The sequence below is a fragment of the Geotrypetes seraphini genome, chromosome 6 (assembly GCF_902459505.1).
Source record: "Geotrypetes seraphini chromosome 6, aGeoSer1.1, whole genome shotgun sequence".
NCBI lineage: Eukaryota > Metazoa > Chordata > Amphibia > Gymnophiona > Dermophiidae > Geotrypetes > Geotrypetes seraphini.
In genome coordinates, this window is record NC_047089.1 from 188515266 (window position 1) to 188534158 (window position 18893).

Below are 18893 nucleotides of genomic sequence, written 5' to 3' on the forward strand. Positions count from 1 at the left end.
TATTGGAATTATAGGCAACAATACAGAAAAAGAAAACAATACTTATACATACATGTTTAACTCTGCGTCAGCAATGAGCAAATACAGCATAGCACAGCATCAACAAGGCAAAGTCAATTTTCTAAGCTCAACATAGCTATACAATAAACATAGCTTCAAGTAGGAGTAAGGTGTGCTATAGTATTACCATATTTTGTTTTACATTATTGTAAACCGAGTTGAGCTCCTCTTGGTTGATGACTCGGTCTATGAAACTAAGTTTTAGTTTATTAAAATGGTGCATGGTCTTCATCATAAGACGTATGGGGACAGACTTAAAAATCTCAATATGTATACTTTACAGCAGTGTATCGCAAACTGTGTGCTGCGGCACACTAGTGTGCCTCCTGAGAGTTCAGGTGTGCTGTGACACACTGGTGAGGAGGAGAGGTGCCGGCCGACTGCCTACAGGATGTACTTTTCACGGCGAGAGGCACATTCTGTAGGCAATCAGCCGGCGCCAGCACCTCTCCTTCTCTATGGCCCTCTTTCCTGCTGGCACCCCTACTGGCAGTTCAGGGCCTGTCTGTAGGGCCTTTGCGCATGTACAGACGTCGATGTGATGATGTAACGCATGTGGATGATGTCATCATGGTGACGTTCACACACTTCCGGATTCCTCAAGCCACGGTCACTACGTTTAGTGTGCCGCAGCTTGACAAAGTTTGCGGGACAGTGCTTTAGAGGAAAGGCAGGAGAGGGGAGATATGATAGAGACATTTAAATACCTACATGGCGTAAATGCGCATGAGTCGAGTCTCTTTCATTTGAAAGGAAGATCTGGAATGAGAGGGCATAGGATGAAGTTAAGAGGCGATAGGCTCAGGAATAATCTAAGGAAATACTTTTTTACAGAAAGGGTGGTAGATGCGTGGAACAGTCTCCTGGAAGAAGTGGTGGAGAAAGACTATGTCTGAATCCAAGACAGTGTGCGATAGGCACGTGGGATCTCTTGGAGAGAGGAAGAGATAATGGTTACTGCACATGGGCAGACTAGATGGACCATTTGGCCTTTATCTGCCAACCTGCTTCTATCTTTCTATTTCTATCTAGTGACAGCACAAGGTCCATGGCTGTGGGAATGAGTTGTGAGAAGGTGGTTGGGAGGGTGGGTTGTGAAATTTGGGAAGATATGTGGTAGGGAGATAGGGTGAAATAATTAAAAAAAAACCAAAAAAAACCCCATCAAAACCCAATGTCTGGCTGTGGAGGACTAAGGACAGAGAGGTGGAAGGTTTCTTCTCCATTTTCCCTCCCCTAGAACACTCTGCTTTTTTCCCTGCTTTTGTATCTCCTCTTTCAGAGTTAACTTTTCTCATGGCCTTGGACAGACTTCTGCAACTTGCAGTGGAGGCCTAGCATTCCTGCTAATGTGCTGGCTATCCTCTATGATCCTCTAATGGGGCTCAGGTCCCTGCCATCATATTGCTCTTCTCAAATTTATTTATTTATATTCCATATATCCTACAATTCTATGCGGATTACAAATTATTCAGGTACTCAAGCATTTTTCCCTATCTGTCCTGGTGGGCTCACACCCTATCTAATGTACCTGGGGCACTGGGGGATTAAGTGACTTGCCCAATGTCACAAGGAGCAATGTGGAATTTGAACCCACAACTCCGGGTGATGCACTACACATTCCCCACTCTCACCCAGCTCTAATCACTGCACTACACACTCACACTCTAACCCAGCTTCACTGCCTTTCCTTTATTCCCCATCCATACACATCTTTTTTTCACAAAGAAACTGATATATGCATACAGATAGATCCTCCGCAGTAAATACTCATACTCTTGAGTGGGCATGGACAGTGGTAATAGCGGATAGCGTAACTGGTTTTAAGAAAGGTTTGGACACTTTCCTGGAGGAAAAGTCCATAGTCTGTTATTGAGAAAGACATGGGGGAAGCCATTGCTTGCCCTGGATCAGTAGCATGGAATGTTGCTCCTCTGAGTTTTGTCCAGGTACTAGTGACCTGGATTGGCCACTGTGAGAACAGGCTACTGGGCTTGAAGGACCCAGTAAGGCTTTTCTTATGTTCTTATGAAAAGCCATTACTACCTCTCCAGGCTTGTCTTCAACTCCCCATCTCCCTTATCTCCTGCATGTTTCTACTCCTAAGTAGGCTTAGAATACCGTATTTGTACACCTTGTTTCTGGAGGGCTGGGGATGGGGTGGGATGGGTAGTGGAGCAGAACAAAAACAAACTCCATCAAATGTGATTTATCCATCTCTGCTTGGACCTCATCTCCCTATGTGTGCTAAATGGAGCTTGTGAATGGGCTGGACTAGAGATTCCAAAGCAGAATCAGGAGATGGAATTTGGATTACCTTCTCATAGAAAGAGGAATAGAGAAAGGTAACAAATGACTAACAACTGTGGAGAGAATGGAGGGAAGGAGGAACTATTAGCAATGAAGCAGAACTGCAGTTCATTCTCTATTCAGCTGTCCCCAACACCCACCTGCTGATTACAGCCATCCAGCCACATTCTCACCAAATGAAAGGAGAAGAGGGAGAAGTGAAAAACAGACCTGAGATGCTGCAATTAGCACTAAAACCTAACTGTCCAATAAGAGGAAAGAAAAGGTCAGGATCACAAGAGCATGTTCTGGGGAAAGAGTAGGAGTCAACTCTTCAAAACAAATGGGGGTACTAAACCCAATAGAAATGACTCTTCTCTGGACACAGTCAAGGAGTTTACTCCCTAACTATCCACCTGCTGTCAAGAAACTCTAGCTGGACAAGTGAATCTATCTTTAATGAAGGGAGGGATAGGAAAAATATGGGGTGATTAATGAGCAGCGGAGGTAGACAGAAACATTATCACTTGCATGAAGACACTAGTACAGTGTTTCCCACCCTGACCTGCAAGCAGTACTGGATTTACCTATAGGCTAAATAAGCTATAGCTTAAGGTCTCACAAAAGTTCAGATTTACTGGGGTAGGGGGCGCACACCAAAGACATTGAGGCCAGTCCCCGATGTCTGGCCACTCTTCTCAGGATTCTTCCTCCCCCATGGGCCAGGGAGGGAATATGTATTCCTCCTTCGATGAAGGCTGAGCCAGCACGTTAATCCCTGTGCTGATTCAGAGGAAGTTCACAAAGTCAGGCGCAAAGGGCATGAGGGCCAAAAACTCCTTTCAAGAGGAGGGTTAGAGTGCTTTCTTTTTGTTTTGGAACCATCAGAACCTTTATTAGGCACTGGTACCACAGCACGGGGCCCCAAGAGGGTAAAACATCCCCTATTTGACCCAACAGACATTTGGCAGCATTAATAAGGTGGTCAAAGGCTAACCCTGAGGTTCCCACCTCTCCAGCATGTGCGGTGGTACAAGCAGGTGCCCATCAGGCAAAAACTTGGCATGAATTCATGTCAGTGGAGCATGAGGACTCCATCCCCAGAGGTTAGAATAAAAAATGAAGCCATTTGAAGAAGTTTTGAGAGCTTGGAATTCAAATTGTGAAAAATCCAAGATGGCCACCGCCAGGATTTCCCACTGAAAAAAACAGCTATAACTCCACCGGAGGACCTAAAAAAAACAACCCAGCGATTTTAGGATTTTTGGGGTGGGGGAACAAGGCTACAACAAAATATAACCTTAAAATCCACAATTTCATACCCCCCCCCAAACTGCCCTGTGGGCTGTGATAGCCCTACTCACAGACCAAATGCTGGGAATGTGCTGCAGCTTGCCACAGCTCCTCTCAGGATAGATGGAATAAGGAAAGGACCTCTGCCACCAGGAAAGCTGCCTCTTCTGACTCTTCAGCTGCCAGTCAAGCCACAGCCAGAGTGAGCCTCAACCCCGGGACCAGGATCCAAACGCTGAAAAGTGGGAGGAAAGTGCAGCAGACATCATGTGCACTCCGAAGAAATGCAATTGGTGCCTGTACAGCTTGCACTGCACACGTGATCAAGTCAAGGTGTGAGCAAACAGCAGGGGAAACTCCTGAGCTCCACAGATCCATCAGGCTGGCTAAGCAGGCACTGAAAGCAGTGAACAATATCTTCTGAAATGGACTCACGGGAGTGGAAGCAAGACCCTTGGTTCAGCATACCATCCCTATTGCATTGGAAAATAGACTTACGAACTGTGCCATGCGGTGCCTGCCTGCCTCAGCTCAGAAGTGCAGCTGGAACAACTGAAGAACTCTGCCTCACAGGTTCGCACTATGAACTTGGTCTTTGGGCTGCCAGTCAGACTGAACCTGAACCTCTGGAAAAGAATGGGGAGAACTACATCGTGAGCCCACTATTAATCCCGGCCAAGCCAGAAAGAGCCCAACAGCCTGCGCTCAAGCTCCTGATAAATTAAGGATGCAAGCAGCTACTCAGTAGACGGCCCCCGAGCTCCAAAAATATTATAGCAAGCTAGCTAGACAGGTATCCCTGAGGGCTGATCCTGCTAGCAGACTTCCGCCATGTGAGTCTGCTTCTTCTCCCAGGCAGAGGTCCTAACAAGCAGAAACCTCTGGGCACTGAGCTTCCAACTCGAAACAATGGGAAAAAAACTGAAAATAATAAAACGACAGAACAGATCAGAAACACATCTGAGGGGGCAGGAACAAGTCTACTAGGATGTGCATCACATTGAAAAGCTAACTGGCCATGTGGTGGGTTGAAAACCACTGTTCTACATAATGTAGTGAAATATAAAAGGTAACAAAAACATGACATAGTCGAGAAAAAATTTAGTGTGTGGCCATACCCTTTTTTTGACAGTTGGAATGCATCAGTATGAATAGAATAGTAAATGATAGCAGGAAAATAAACTAACTGACAATAAGAATATATGATTTGCCATACTGGGTCAGACCAAAGGTCTATTGAGCCCAGTATCCCATTTCCAACCTTAGCCAATCCTGATCACAAGTCCTCGTTAAGATCCCCAAAATCAGATTGGATTCCCTACATCTTACCCCTCAGGGATAAGCAGTGAATTTCCTAAGCCTGCCATAACAATTTATAGACCTTTCATCTAGGATCATAATGGGTATGGGGATAAGGGAGTTGGGAGGTTGAGTGGTGCCACCTATGTAAGGAACTCAAGCCTCCCCAGTCAATCATATAACAGAAATAAACTCCATGCACATTCATCATGTGACTGGCAATTTGTATATCAGACAACAAAAACATAGCTGTTTCAACAACAACAAAAATCAGTTATATAATATATTGTTTCCCACGATGATGATTGGGGGTCCAAAGCTTCATCGATATCCTGTAGGGAACCCAGAAAACAACATTGCTGGGCTCCATTCCATAACAGTGAAACTAAATCAGCTGCACGAAAATCACCAACAGGACAAGAAAAACAAATACAGTTATAGTGAACTGGGGAGTCCATCTCTGTGTTAAGGCAGCATGATCAGTAGCGTGCTAAATATCCCTGACAGCTGGAGCAAGTATATATAAAACACCATACATATATTGAAAACAACTAACAAGCTATAAATCCATGTCCAGTAGTCACTGCAGGCCCAATACACAGGCAGCAGGCCACGTTCTGTCAACCTGCTCCAAAACTGAAGCAGCTGCTGGCAAGTAGAGAGTTGCGCGGGGACAGAAATCCCACCCATCCCCGCCAGGATCCTCTCCGTCCCCACCCGTCCCCGTCAGGATCCTCTCTGTCCCCACCCATTCCTGCCAGGATCCTCTCCACCCCACCCGTCCCCGTCAGGATCCTCTCCATCCCCGCCAGGATTCTCTCCGTCCCCACCCGTCCCCGCCAGGATCCTCTCCGTCCCCACCCGTCCCCGTCAGGATCCTCTCCATCCCCGCCAGGATCCTCTCCGTCCCCACCCGTCCCCGCCAGGATCCTCTCCGTCCCCACCCGTCCCCGTCAGGATCCTCTCCGTCCCCACCCGTCCCCGTCAGGGTCCTCTCCGTCACCACTCGTCCCGCAAGGAATTACCTCCATCCCCACCCATTCCCATGAAAAGCAGCAATTACTTCTGACAGGATCATCAATTCCACAGTTTCTTTTGTGTTTGCGCTGCTGTTTTCCTTGTGGAATCTCTTTGGTGGAACCCTTTTTTTGTTTTCTGTTCAGGTAATTAACTTATAAATCCCCTCTTTTACTAAGGCTATTGTGTCCATTATATTATAATTATATGGACGAATTCTGCTTCCAAAGCCTTCCATCCCCATCCCGTTGGTTAGAGGGGGGTCCCCGTGGGAGTCCTGTGGGCCAGAGAGGGGTCCCCATGGGAGTCTCCTGCGTTGAGGGGGATTCCCGCGATCCCCGTTCCCATGCAGACCTCTACTGGCAAGCACCGAGAAGAATGTAGTCCATAGTCCTTGGTCTGTACCACTGCAGCTAAAGGCCCACAAAAAAGGTATACTGTGGTCCTTCCATGGCTCTCAACAGAACAAGAGGCACTTCAACAACTCAAGGGGACATACTCTGTTACTATTAGTATAAAGGTGAGAAGTTGTTCTGCTCTTTCATGCCCCTTTCCCACTTAGTATGCTCTCTTAATATGAATTGGATCTGTGCCAGTTGGAAGATCCAATGATGTAGAAGCAAGTTTTTCAAAAATCCTCTAACTCCACTCCTGATCTGAAAGTGATTCTGGCAAACCTATTAGTCTAAGGTTGTTTCACCTAGAATTTTTCTCTGTCATCCAACCTATTTTCCAGGTCTGTGAGTTTCTCTAACATGCAGTCTATCATCCACCAAGGCCTGTACCTCATCTTCCATGTTCCCTACTCTGTTCTATATCGCCTGCATCTCACTAACAAGTATGTCTAAAATAGTTTCTTTTTTTTTTTTTTAAATCATCTAACTGTAACTGCCCTAATTTCCCAACTATCCCTGCCTAAAATAAAGCTGTGAACCCACTCACAAATCCACCAGGAGAAAGTGAACTGCAGTGCTTGTACTCTTGTCACTTAGGGAGAATTTAAGATATGCTGGCTTTTCTTGGTTTTCTGGGAAACATTTTAGCTGGTCTCAGAGCAGTTTTCCAAATGGGTGACTGAAAATACTCCAGTTGGATTCCAATGGCCTGTGATGGGGGTGGGGGTGGGTGGGAGATATGAAATGGGGGATTTAATGACTTTTCAAGACAGCCGAAATGTGCAGGAAGCCAGGGAATCTGCCTTTTCACGGCTAAAAAATAAACAAAGAAAGAATGGGAAAAGGTCTCTGTTTGCAGAAAGTAATTCCTGAGGGGACAGATCCCAGCCTGGGATAGAAAACTGGGGTGAAATCTCAGCACAATAGAAGAAAAATGATGCTTTAGGATACAAAATCCCAGCTCAGTCCAGTGTCTTAGTATTAGTGTCTGTAACAGCGTGAGAGGGTTGGGGTCTGGACCAGTATACAAAGAGCCAAACACAAGCACAGAAGGTAAAGGAAAATTGTCTATTAACCCAAAAAGGAAAATCCTACACCCTGTTACTTCACAAGGTCAGGCATAAAAGGAACAATTTTTTGGTTCAAAAGTCCTGAGATGAGCCGTGGCTGACAGGACCCATGACATGGACCGTGGTTTTTAACAGCCATGCCCCAAACACAGTCTTGTAGCAATCTTTTAGCCAGACCTAAGAATATTCAGCAAGAAAAAGATTTGATTTATCTCAGCCAAGCAGAATGTCTGTTAATTGTAGTTAAGCATTTCTTTCTTCTTCCTCTGGGCCTCTATTAATGTAATTTTGGTGCTGTCTCTTATACTTCCTGATTTCTGCCTCCTTCCTCTGTCACTTCCCCCTAAGGACAAGCTACCTATGATAAAGTGGCTTTGACACTGAGAGAGTATTCAGTAGGGGAAGTGGTTGTGTCCTGTAGACTCCCTCACATACTCGTACCCTCTCCATCAGCTCAACTGTGCCTAGTGAGCGCCTGCCATGTTAGGGTCCACCGCCTGAGACTAAAAGTCAACATTCTCTCAGCTCACCCAATGACATACCTCAAAATTGAAGGCTTGAAGGTGAAGGAACCACCTCGTGATGTGTGTATTAGATTCCTTGTGGTGAAACATCCACTGATCTGTGAGCAGCAGAAAGTGTTGACCTAGTAAATAATATTGGAACGTTTCCAAGGCCTATTGGTAGCCTGGCTTTCCTTCTCGATTACTGCATAGTTCCTCTCCCTAGGGAACAAGCTTGTGGCTAGTGTAGGCCACTGATTGCTCTTCCCCATGCCCCTCTTGATCCAGGATAGCAACCTCTGAAGCATCTGTGTACCACAAAAGACTGAAATCCGGGCCAACCAGAACCAGCTCTGAGCAGATAACCTTCAAAACTTGAAATACCTTGTTCAACTCTAACATCCACTGTACTTTTTCTGGGGCAACCTTCCTTAGATTACTTCTGAGCCTATTACCTCTTAACTTCATCCTATGCCCTTATTCCAGAGCTTCCTTTCAAATGAAAGACACGACTCATGTGTATTTACACCACATAGGTATTTAAACTTCTCTATCATATCTCCCCTCTCCTGCCTTTCTGCCAAAGTATATATATTGAGATCTTTAATTATGTCCCCATAGGCTTTATGATGAAGCCCACACACCATTTTAGTAGCCTTCCTCTGGCAAACAGCACATACAGAAGGAGAGAATTCCAGTTTTTCCCATCTTCTGCCACAAATTTTCTTAGCATTTGCTTAGGAGTCTTTTTAAAATGCTCCACCAGGGGGAGACGAATCAAGATGGCGTCGGAGTGAGTCGAGCTACCAAGTGGCTCCTGCTCTGTTTGGCATTTTTTCAATTTTTCAACTCTTTCTTATAGAAATTTACCTGCTATGCCTAAGCGCAGGGGTAAGCAGAGGAGTGTGCTTCCTGCCTCCTCTTCCACTTCACTGACTCGGCAAACGGCAATAACAACTTATGTCGTCCCAGTTGGAGAGGGCGCATCCGCTGACCGAGGAGGGCAGACCTCGGTCTTGGAAGGCGACGTTTCGCTTAGCCCCTTTGGGCCCGGAGTTCCTCCGCGTCCCGGGATGAAGTCGGGGACGCCCTCAGACGCACAGGAAGCGCCGGAATTGATGTCTCCGGCGGCGCTGCAGGTCTCACCCCTGACCCCGGATGGAAACCACAGCTTGCTGACTTCCTTACAGTCAGCATTGGAAACCGGAGGACCTGAAAGTCAGCGGGAAGCGGGGAAGGTGGAGATGGATCCTATGGTGGAGTCCCCCGGAATAGCTACCCCTGCTCCCCTGATTAAACCAGCGGTGATTGACATGGAGGCATTATGGAGCGCTATGGAGACTTTACATAAGGTATGCTCCCAAATTGTACTTTCCACACAAAATACTAATACTAAATTTAAAACTTTTGAAGAGAAACTCCAGCAACAGTCTCTTAGAATGGATAAATTGGAGAAATCTGTGGCAGATGGGAAGATTACTACTAATTTACAACTTAAGGAGAAAGCTTTACTTGCTAGGAAAATTGAAAATTTGGAAAATGCTAATAGGAACCTAAATTTGAGACTTTTAAATTTTCCTGTTTCCAAGTTTCAATCTCCTAGGGATTTATTTCATTCTTTTTTGAATACTGTTTTGAAATTTCCTGAAAATAACATGCCACCATTACAAAAGATATATTACTTAAATTTACCAAAGGAGGATAAAGATAAAGGGAACGCTATACCGGGAGAATTGGATCTCACTGGTATGCTGGAGACATCGCAAGAAGATTTAATGACTAGAGCTACTTTATTGGTAACTTTTGTCTTTCTTCAAGATAAAGAATCAATTCTTCGTCTATTCTATAGGACTGAAAAGGTGGAATTTCATGGATTCAAAATTTCTATATTTCCTGATGTATCTAAGTGGACACAAGCCAGACGTAAGAAGTTTTTGGCTTGTCGTCAGTCTGTTTTGAGTTTAGGGGCAACTTTTCAATTACGTTTCCCCTGTAAATGTTGCATTACTTATCAGAGTAATAGATATATTTTTTATGAACCCGATCAATTGCAGTTTTTTCTTGAAGGTAAAGTAACCACAAGAATTCCAGATACCTCCATGGAATCTACCCAGCAGGCCATTAGTTAAATAACTCCAACTGCACTCTGTTATTTGTATTGTATTAATTTAGTTTATTTCTTGAAACCAACTACCCTTGGAAGTGATTGATTCCTTCTCCTCTCAGATTGTGGACTTTACTCATAGTTACTATGTGGCATTATTTTATAATTAATAATTGTTTTTCTTATTGGATTGTTATATTTCCTTCAAGCACTGATTGACATGTTAATTTGTAAAAGTATAAATAAATAAAAAAAAAAAAAAAAAAAATGCTCCACCAGGCCATCTGTCTGTGGATGGTAAACAGATGTTTGCAAAGTCTTCAGCTTTAGCAGGGCGCACACTTACTGATAGACCAAGGGACCACCTTTATGTCTAAGGTCATGAAGCATTTCCATACGGATTCCCATTCTGGTGAAGACTTCCAACAAAGCAGTTGCCACTGCAGTGTCCATCATATTGTGCAGAGCAATAGCCTCTGGATACCGAGTGGTGTAGTCCAAAATGACTAAAACATTTGTTGCTCCGGGTGGTACGCTCCAGGAGTCCCACAAATTCCATAGCCACTTGATCAAATGGGGCCTCACCCCTACTCCATTCGGGCAGACTATCCAATAAGTCTAGGACAGACATGGGCAACTCCGGTCCTCGAGGGCCAGAATCCAATTGGGTTTTCAGGATTTCCCCAATGAACATTCATGAAATCTATTTGTATGCACTGCTTTCAATGCATATTCATTGGGGAAATCCTGAAAACCCAATTGGATTCTGGCCCTCGAGAACCAGAGTTGCCCATGTCTGGTCTAGGGTATCTTGTTCCTCTACTCCTGATACTGAATCTTCATCAACTGCAGCTCCCAAGTTCAAGGGCAGCATAATTTTTCCTGCCGCCACTGTCAATGGGTTTTAGGCACCTTGCTCACCTGAATAGAAAGTGGCCCTCCAGACACAGCTGCACATTCTTGGTGCCTTCCTGGCAACTGACATACACCCCCGAGAAGCCTCGGACCACTTGCACCTCCAAACTCTTCTCCACCCTCTGCAATGCCAATCAAATGGTACAAAGTTCCAATCTGTCGAAGGACCACTTCTTTGGGAGGCTGACCAATGCCCCTAGATTGGGCATCCATTACAATGAGCCCCACAAGACTATTTAGAGGGGCATAACCCTTGATAAGGACTGTGGATGGAACCACCAACTCATTCTGGCCTGGGCTTCTGAAGTCCACGGCAGACAGGTGGAGGGAGTCCGTTTGAGACTACCTCGACAAGAGCTGAGAGCTGGTAATGGTTTTCCAGGACATGAAATCTCAGGAACGGTATGTATTCTGGAAGATAGAAATATGTGAGTAGGCCTCCGTCAAATCCAGTAAGGCCAGAAATTCCCCCGGTGTCACCGCCGCTATGACTGATTAAACTGTCTCTATGTGAAAGCGTGGCACCTTAAATGCTGCACTGAAGTATGTAAGATCCAACATGGGTCTTCAATCATCTGAATCTTTCTTGGGCACGATGAAGTACATGGAGTATCTGCCCAAGTCCAAATCTTTGGGCGGCACAAACTATGGATTGAATATCTAACAGCTGGTGAACTGTAGATACGACCTTGCTTGCTTTCTCTTGTTGCCCCACTGAGGAGTCCACAAGCCAGCTCTGTTAGGACTTGTTAGGAGCTGGGTGAATTCAAGCTTGTAACTGCTTTGAATGGTTTGTTAGAGGTTGTAGCGAAATGAGAACTGGAGGCTTGGCTCCGCCTGGGACCTGAGAATCTCTGGCTCTCTGGAAGAATCTCTGAGAGGAGGCTCCACCTGAGTACTGTTGTCGAAAGTGCATGGAGCCATTGATAATAAGACCAGGGCCTTTAGAGGCTCACGGTCTGCTGTCGGGTAGAGATTTTGGCCAATGATCTGCCACACTGGTCATGAGATCATCCAGTCACTTTCTGAACAACATTTGTTTCTTGAAAGAAAGTCTGCCAAGACATACATTGGATACAGCCCAGTCATTCTTACCAATGGAGAAAGTGTCACAGAGGTCTCGGTGGGCGACACATTGGCCTCCAGTGACCACAACATGGTATGGTTCAATATCAGGAAAGGTTTCACTAAATCTACTACACTAACCAAAGTCCTCAAATTCAAGGACACAAATTTCAAAGATATGGGAGACTTCGTTCACCAGGCGCTACAAAGCCAAGAAGAAACCGATAACGTGGAAGACATGTGGTCGACTTTGAAGGCAACCATACAAGAAGCAACAAACCGCTATGTAAAATCAGTAAGTAAACGGAGAAGGAACAATAAGCCACAGTGGTTTACTGCGGAGATCTCAGACCTGATCAAGGAGAAGAAAAAAGCATTCATCTCTTACAAACAATCAGGGAAGCAGGACTCTAGAGCAGACTACCTGACCAAATCAAAAGCCGTCAAAACAGCAGTCAGGGAGGCTAAATTCCTCATGGAGGAGTCTCTAGCAAAGAACATCCAGAAGGGAGATAAATCCTTCTTCAGGTATATCAGTGATAGAAGAAAAAACTCAGGCGGGATTGTACGTCTTAGGACTCCAGATGGAGACTATGTGGAAAAGGATTCGGAAAAAGCCCAACTATTAAATGAATACTTCTGCTCAGTCTTCACCCGAGAAGCACCAGGGCTCGGCCCTCAGCTACAGGCAAGGGTTGGCTCAGTTGACCCGTTTAGTAACTTTGAGTTTACGCCCAGCAGTGTCTACGGTGAGCTGTCAAAGCTCAAGGTTAACAAAGCAATGGGGCCGGACAACCTGCACCCCAGGGTGCTTAGGGAGCTGAGTGATGTCTTGGCGGAGCCACTGTCCGCGCTCTTCAACCTCTCCCTTAGTACAGGCAGCGTCCCGTTGGACTGGAGGACGGCTAACGTCATTCCACTGCACAAGAAAGGCTCAAAGATGGAGACAGCAAACTACAGACCAGTGAGTCTAACATCGATAGTGAGCAAACTAATGGAAACTCTAATCAAACACCAATTAGATAAGATCCTGGAGGAGGAGAATCTACGGGATCCCCGACAACGTGGATTTACTAAGGGGAGATCCTGCCAATCCAACCTGATCAGCTTCTTTGATTGGGTGACAGGGAAGCTGGATATTGGGGAGTCCCTGGACATCGTGTACCTGGACTTTAGCAAAGCATTCGATAGCGTACCACACCGCAGGTTACTGAGCAAGATGAGTTCTATAGGATTAGGTAACACATTGACGAAATGGGTTGGGAGCTGGCTTGGAGGTAGGCTCCAAAGGGTGGTGGTGAACGGCACCCCCTCCGAAATGACGGAGGTGATTAGTGGAGTACCACAGGGCTCAGTCTTGGGCCCAATCCTATTCAACATCTTTATAAGAGACTTGGCAGAAGGGCTTCGAGGTAAAATAACATTATTCGCCGATGACGCCAAACTGAGTAATGTAGTGGGCAAATGCACAACAGACGAAGATTCAATGCCTGACAACATGATGCACGACCTACTCCTACTGGAGCGATGGTCTAGGACATGGCAACTCAACTTCAATGCCAAAAAATGCAAAGTTATGCACCTGGGCAGCCAGAATCCATGCAAGTCTTATACCCTTAATGGCGAGATCCTAGCAAAAACGGTAGCAGAACGAGACTTGGGGGTAATCGTCAGTGAGGACATGAAGTCTGCCAATCAAGTGGAGCAGGCTTCGTCCAAGGCAAGACAAATCATGGGCTGCATACGAAGGGGTTTCGTCAGTCGTAAGGCGGAAGTCATTATGCCATTGTATAGATCCATGGTGAGGCCCCACCTGGAATACTGTGTGCAATTCTGGAGGCCGCATTATCGCAAGGATGTGCTGAGACTGGAGTCGGTGCAAAGAATGGCCACCCGGATGGTCTCGGGACTCAAGGATCTACCATACGAAAAACGGCTTGACAAATTACAGCTATACTCGCTCGAGGAGCGCAGAGAGAGGGGAGACATGATTGAGACGTTCAAGTATCTTACGGGCCGCATCGAGGCGGAGGAAGATATCTTCTTTTTCAAGGGTCCCACGACAACAAGAGGGCATCCGTTGAAAATCAGGGGCGGGAAACTACGAGGTGACACCAGGAAATTCTTTTTCACTGAAAGAGTGGTTGATCGTTGGAATAGTCTTCCACTGCAGGTGATTGAGGCCAGCAGCGTGCCTGATTTTAAGGCCAAATGGGATCGGCACATGGGATCTATTCACAGGGCAAAGGTAGGGGAGGGACATTAAGGTGGGCAGACTAGATGGGCCGTGGGCCCTTATCTGCCGTCTATTTCTATGTTTCTATGTTTCTATTCTCTTGGAAACTTTAAGGGACCCTTCGGAAGCATCACAGTGCTCCGTGATAAATACAATTATGTCAGGATGCCTGCACCAATAGTCTGAACGATAAAGGATCAAAATATTTTTTTATGGTTCTTAATTTCAATGTAAAAAAGCATTTTTGTACCACTAAGTTCGTGTGTTCTGCTAGTGTTAAATGTCGGTCTAGTGTGGGATCTCTTAGAGAGAGAAAGAGATAAACTGTTACTGCAGATGGGCAGACAGGATGGGCCATTTGGTCTTTATCTTACACCATGTTTCTATGTAAAGTCCTTACCTTTACTTTTTATATTTGTTAGTCTGCCCGTTTGTTCTGCTAGCTATTCTTATGCCAGTAGTACTAGTATTCCTCTATTTCATTTAACTTTTCCTGAACAAAAAGGACATATTGTTTGGGTCTGTTTTTGTTTTTTTAATTGTGCATCTTACCAGCTCTGGACAAAAGTACTTTTTTGAGCGGGATATAATGTATGTGAAAAAATTATTGTGGATATTGTTGTGAATTGCCAAACCTTTTAATCCCAGATGCAGATTTATGCTGCATTTTTTCATTTGTCTATAATCTCTAAACAGTGCGATTTTGATTCTTCTGTACTTCATTTTGATCTGCTCCTCTTTTACCTTACCATAACCTGTGCCTGGTTCATGATTTAAGGGCTCCAAACATCTCAAAATATTTCTCTAGTTTGGAGAAAGCAAGATATCAACAGCATAGAGACTAACTGGCTCATGGGACCCTCGACCACCAGAGGGCATCCGCTGAAAATCAGGGGAGGGAAGTTTCATGGCGACTCCAGGAAGTACTTCTTCACCGAAAGAGTAGTGGATCATTGGAACAGACTCCCACTCCAGGTGATAACGGCCAGCAGCGTGACGGATTTTAAGAGAAAATGGGATACTCACGTGGGATCTTTAAGGGAGTAAATTCAGGGGAGGGGATACTTGGAATGGGCAGACTTGGTGGGCTATAGCCCTTTTCTATGTTTCTATGTTTCTAACTGTAATGCTCTCCCATTGAAAGAGATGACATTTCATATAGAGAGCACCAATACTCACTAAATGTGCAGGCGATGGAGATCTGGCATCTTTGAGTCCAGCGCTGGTTGGGACATCTAACAGGGGCCACTTCATCTGCAGGTACTGAAAGAGAGAGAGGAGGAAGAAGTGATTATTAAAACAGGAAGAGGATAAATGGTTTCAACTAGGCATGAAGAAAGGAATATAAGCCACTACTGCAAGCAAGCAATAAATAAATAGAATAGAATAGAATGAAACTTGTGAATATCATACAGGTTTATTTATTGGTGTGACTACTATTGGGAACAGTCATTCCCCACCCTACCCAGTGACACCAGCTGACGGATCACAACTATCTTGGTGCTGCAAAGATACTAAGGATCAGGCAATTTTCAAACTCCGAAGGCAATGCTATACAGTGTGCTTAACATAAGGTGCCAATTTGAGCACTAAATTTATAGAATAGCTTCACTTACATACCTGATTGACACTATTTTATAAATAAAATACACACTGGGGTTTTTTTTTTTTGTCTTTCTTGCAATAGAACAGATGCTATATTACAAATCAGCCTCAAAGGCTCAACAAGCATAGAGAGCAGAAAAGATTGCCCATACAGACTATGCTTTTCTGGAGCACAGGAATATATACTGTATTTTTCGCTCCATAAAGCACACCCTAGATTTACCGTAGAGGAAGAAATCAAGAAAAAACAGCTCTGTGTTTCCCCCTTTTTTCCTAACCTGAGCAGTTTGTTCTGTTCTGTAGCCTTATATATTTAGAAGCATTATACTAGTTCTTTTTGGATGTCTTCTAGGGGGGGATAGTAAGTTCCCTCTTTGTTTGATTTTGGTTATTTTGGCTCATTTGTGGTTCTTTGCCTTTTTGAATGCACATACTGTAGTCATCCCACCATTCCTGTGCTCTTTGATGGTGCGGTTGCTTGAATTGTATTGCACTGTTCATCGCCGAATTTGGCTTTTCTTATATACACATCGTGTATGCCCTTTGTTACTCTGGTTGACCTCAATAAACATGATATAAAAAAAAACCACACATACAACATTCTGAACCCAGGCTCTGCACCCAACCCCACACTCCTTGCCAGGCTCTGCACCCTGTCCCCCCCAATACCTTTTTAAATCCCCCCGTACCTTTTAAAAACACCCCTCCACCCCATCATACCTTTTTAAAACACCCCTCCGCCCTGTCCTACCTTTTAAAAACATCCTTATAGCCTGGTGGTCCAGCGTGTATCGGCACAGGCAAGAGCCAGTTTTCCGCGTTGCAGCCTGAGCCCGCCCTGCTTCCTGAATGGCTGCCATCAGTTTTAGGTAACTACAGAAGACTATGTTAACCAAGGGGACTGATGGATGCCAGATAAATGTAGTTTTTGGTTGCTTGAGAGTTACTATTAAAAACAGGTCTAACTAATACTATATCCCATACTATGCCACACCATAAACTGTTCCAGACAAAAGTACCGGACATGTGGTAGGCAAAGTGTGAGTATACTCAGGTGTGGCGTGCCAAGTTTACACTTAAATTTCTGCCAGAAATTGATTTTATTTTCATTTTTATTTAAAGTGCAATATTATTTCTTTGATTTTTTTTTTTCTGGTTGATTGAGTTCTGGTTAAGAGAGAGTCTACTGTATTTCTTTCTTGGCCGTGGGTTTGACCTATTTTTGGTAAATTTTGTCTTATTGTGATGCCAGTTTTTTTGGAGCACCTCATTTTTTCCTACATGTAAGTAGGTTTTTAGTAGTTTGTTTCTGACAACACCAGCCAATGTATATATTCCTGTGCTCCAGAAAAGCATAATCTATATGGGCAGTCTTTTCTGCTCTCTATGCTTGCTGAGCCTTTGAGGCTGATTTGATGGTACATATTTCTGTAATATAGTGCCTCTCTTACTGTAAAAAAAAAAAAAAAAAAAAGAGATAAAATACTAATAGTTTGAGTGTGTCCCCTTTTTTTGAGTGACAATTTTATGGATGCCATTTTATAAAAGTTTGGTGCGTGTGTCACTTATAATATAACAAACAAGTAGGGGAGACTGACACAATGTCTTCCAGCCAATGTAAAGTTTGAAGAACACAGATTTTCAAATGGGGGTTTCCTGTTTTTATTGGGTTCATTCAATTTTTACACGATATAAGAATTTGTGACTCCTAATGCAGGCGAGTGTCCGCCGAAACATGGCTCCATGTCGAGTCTTGATCTGATTAAAATTTACATTGGGGGAAAAAAAAAAAGACTTGATTTTAGAACTGCAATGTACTGGCGGAATAGAAGTCACTAATGTAATGTAATGTATTAAACTTTACATTGGCTGAAAGACATGTCAGACCCCCTACTCCTTTGCTTCTTTGTTGGTTTTGCTTGGGGGGGGGGGGAATCTTTTTTACCTTGCTGGTTTTTCTTTGCTTAGTGCATAACCAGATATGGACTGTACCTTTAGTTGGGGTAGCATGCGCATTCCACCTAGCAACATACATGGCATACATAATGCTATCAATTCAATGCATGGCACAAATAGGTGCACCAACTTATACCAGCCTAGTGCAAAAGATCACAAATAAATGGCATGCTAATCGAATCAGTACTACCGGGTAGTATTTTTACAAGGATTAGGCATGCCCTAATGCAGTGGGAATGTGAGAAAGCTCCGAGGTTTCAAGGTTTCAAGCTTACACATACTAATAATTTTGAGAACCACCTCGACCTGCAGGTCGAGGTGGTTCTCAAAATTATTAGTATGTGAAATCTTTCTAGTACATATATCCATATATACTTATAAATCTTTATTGAGTTTCAAAACCAACAAAAATGCAATACAGTATCTATACAAATAATTAATCATATATGCATTTATAATCAATCAAAATCCATACAACAATAAAAAACCCAACTAACATTTCATAAGGGAATAGAACCATACAACGAAATACCCCCCTCCCTCCCCCTGGGTGTGTGTGCAATATACCAATAGGAACAAAGGAAAAGACAACTACAAAGAATCCATAAAAGATGCGAAAGGGCCCCAAATTAATTTAAATCTCTTAGTATGTCCACTTTATTTTGGATTGTCAGCAGTAGCAAATTCCATAAATGGGACAGCTAACACACTTAAGACTGTTTACAGTTACTCTCTCAAGTGGGTAAGATGTAAATGTGTTAGTTTCAAGGTTTTGGAGAGCATACCAGCTGTTTGAGGGCTGTAATGAAGGACTTTGGATGCCGCACATTGGAAACTGCTGTCCTAATTAATACCTTTATAGAACTGGTGCTAAGCATGTCCCTTGTGATTATTTACATAAGGTGTCACTTTATAGATTTGCTCCTTATGGTTTTAAGGGAATATAAATGCCTGTTTTTTTGCTGTATTGTGAATTATAGTTTTAATGTGTTTATTTTAATTTTTACAAACTTCAACCAGCATTTTCTGGATGCAGCGGTAAATAAGCCGAAAGAAGTAAAACAGTCAGACAAATGAACCACAAAG

The 18893-nt window shown here is 44.0% G+C and overlaps 1 protein-coding gene across 2 annotated transcripts in view; it reads right to left on the reverse strand.

Moving 5' to 3' along the window:
- Positions 1-18893, reverse strand: part of TCF7L1 (transcription factor 7 like 1) — a 288821-nt gene that overhangs the window by 83453 nt on the left and 186475 nt on the right. For both annotated transcript variants that reach the window (XM_033948980.1, XM_033948979.1), the window contains exon 4: positions 15426-15509. In XM_033948980.1, coding sequence (XP_033804871.1) covers positions 15426-15509 — 84 coding nt within the window. The remainder of the gene's footprint in view (positions 1-15425; positions 15510-18893) is intronic.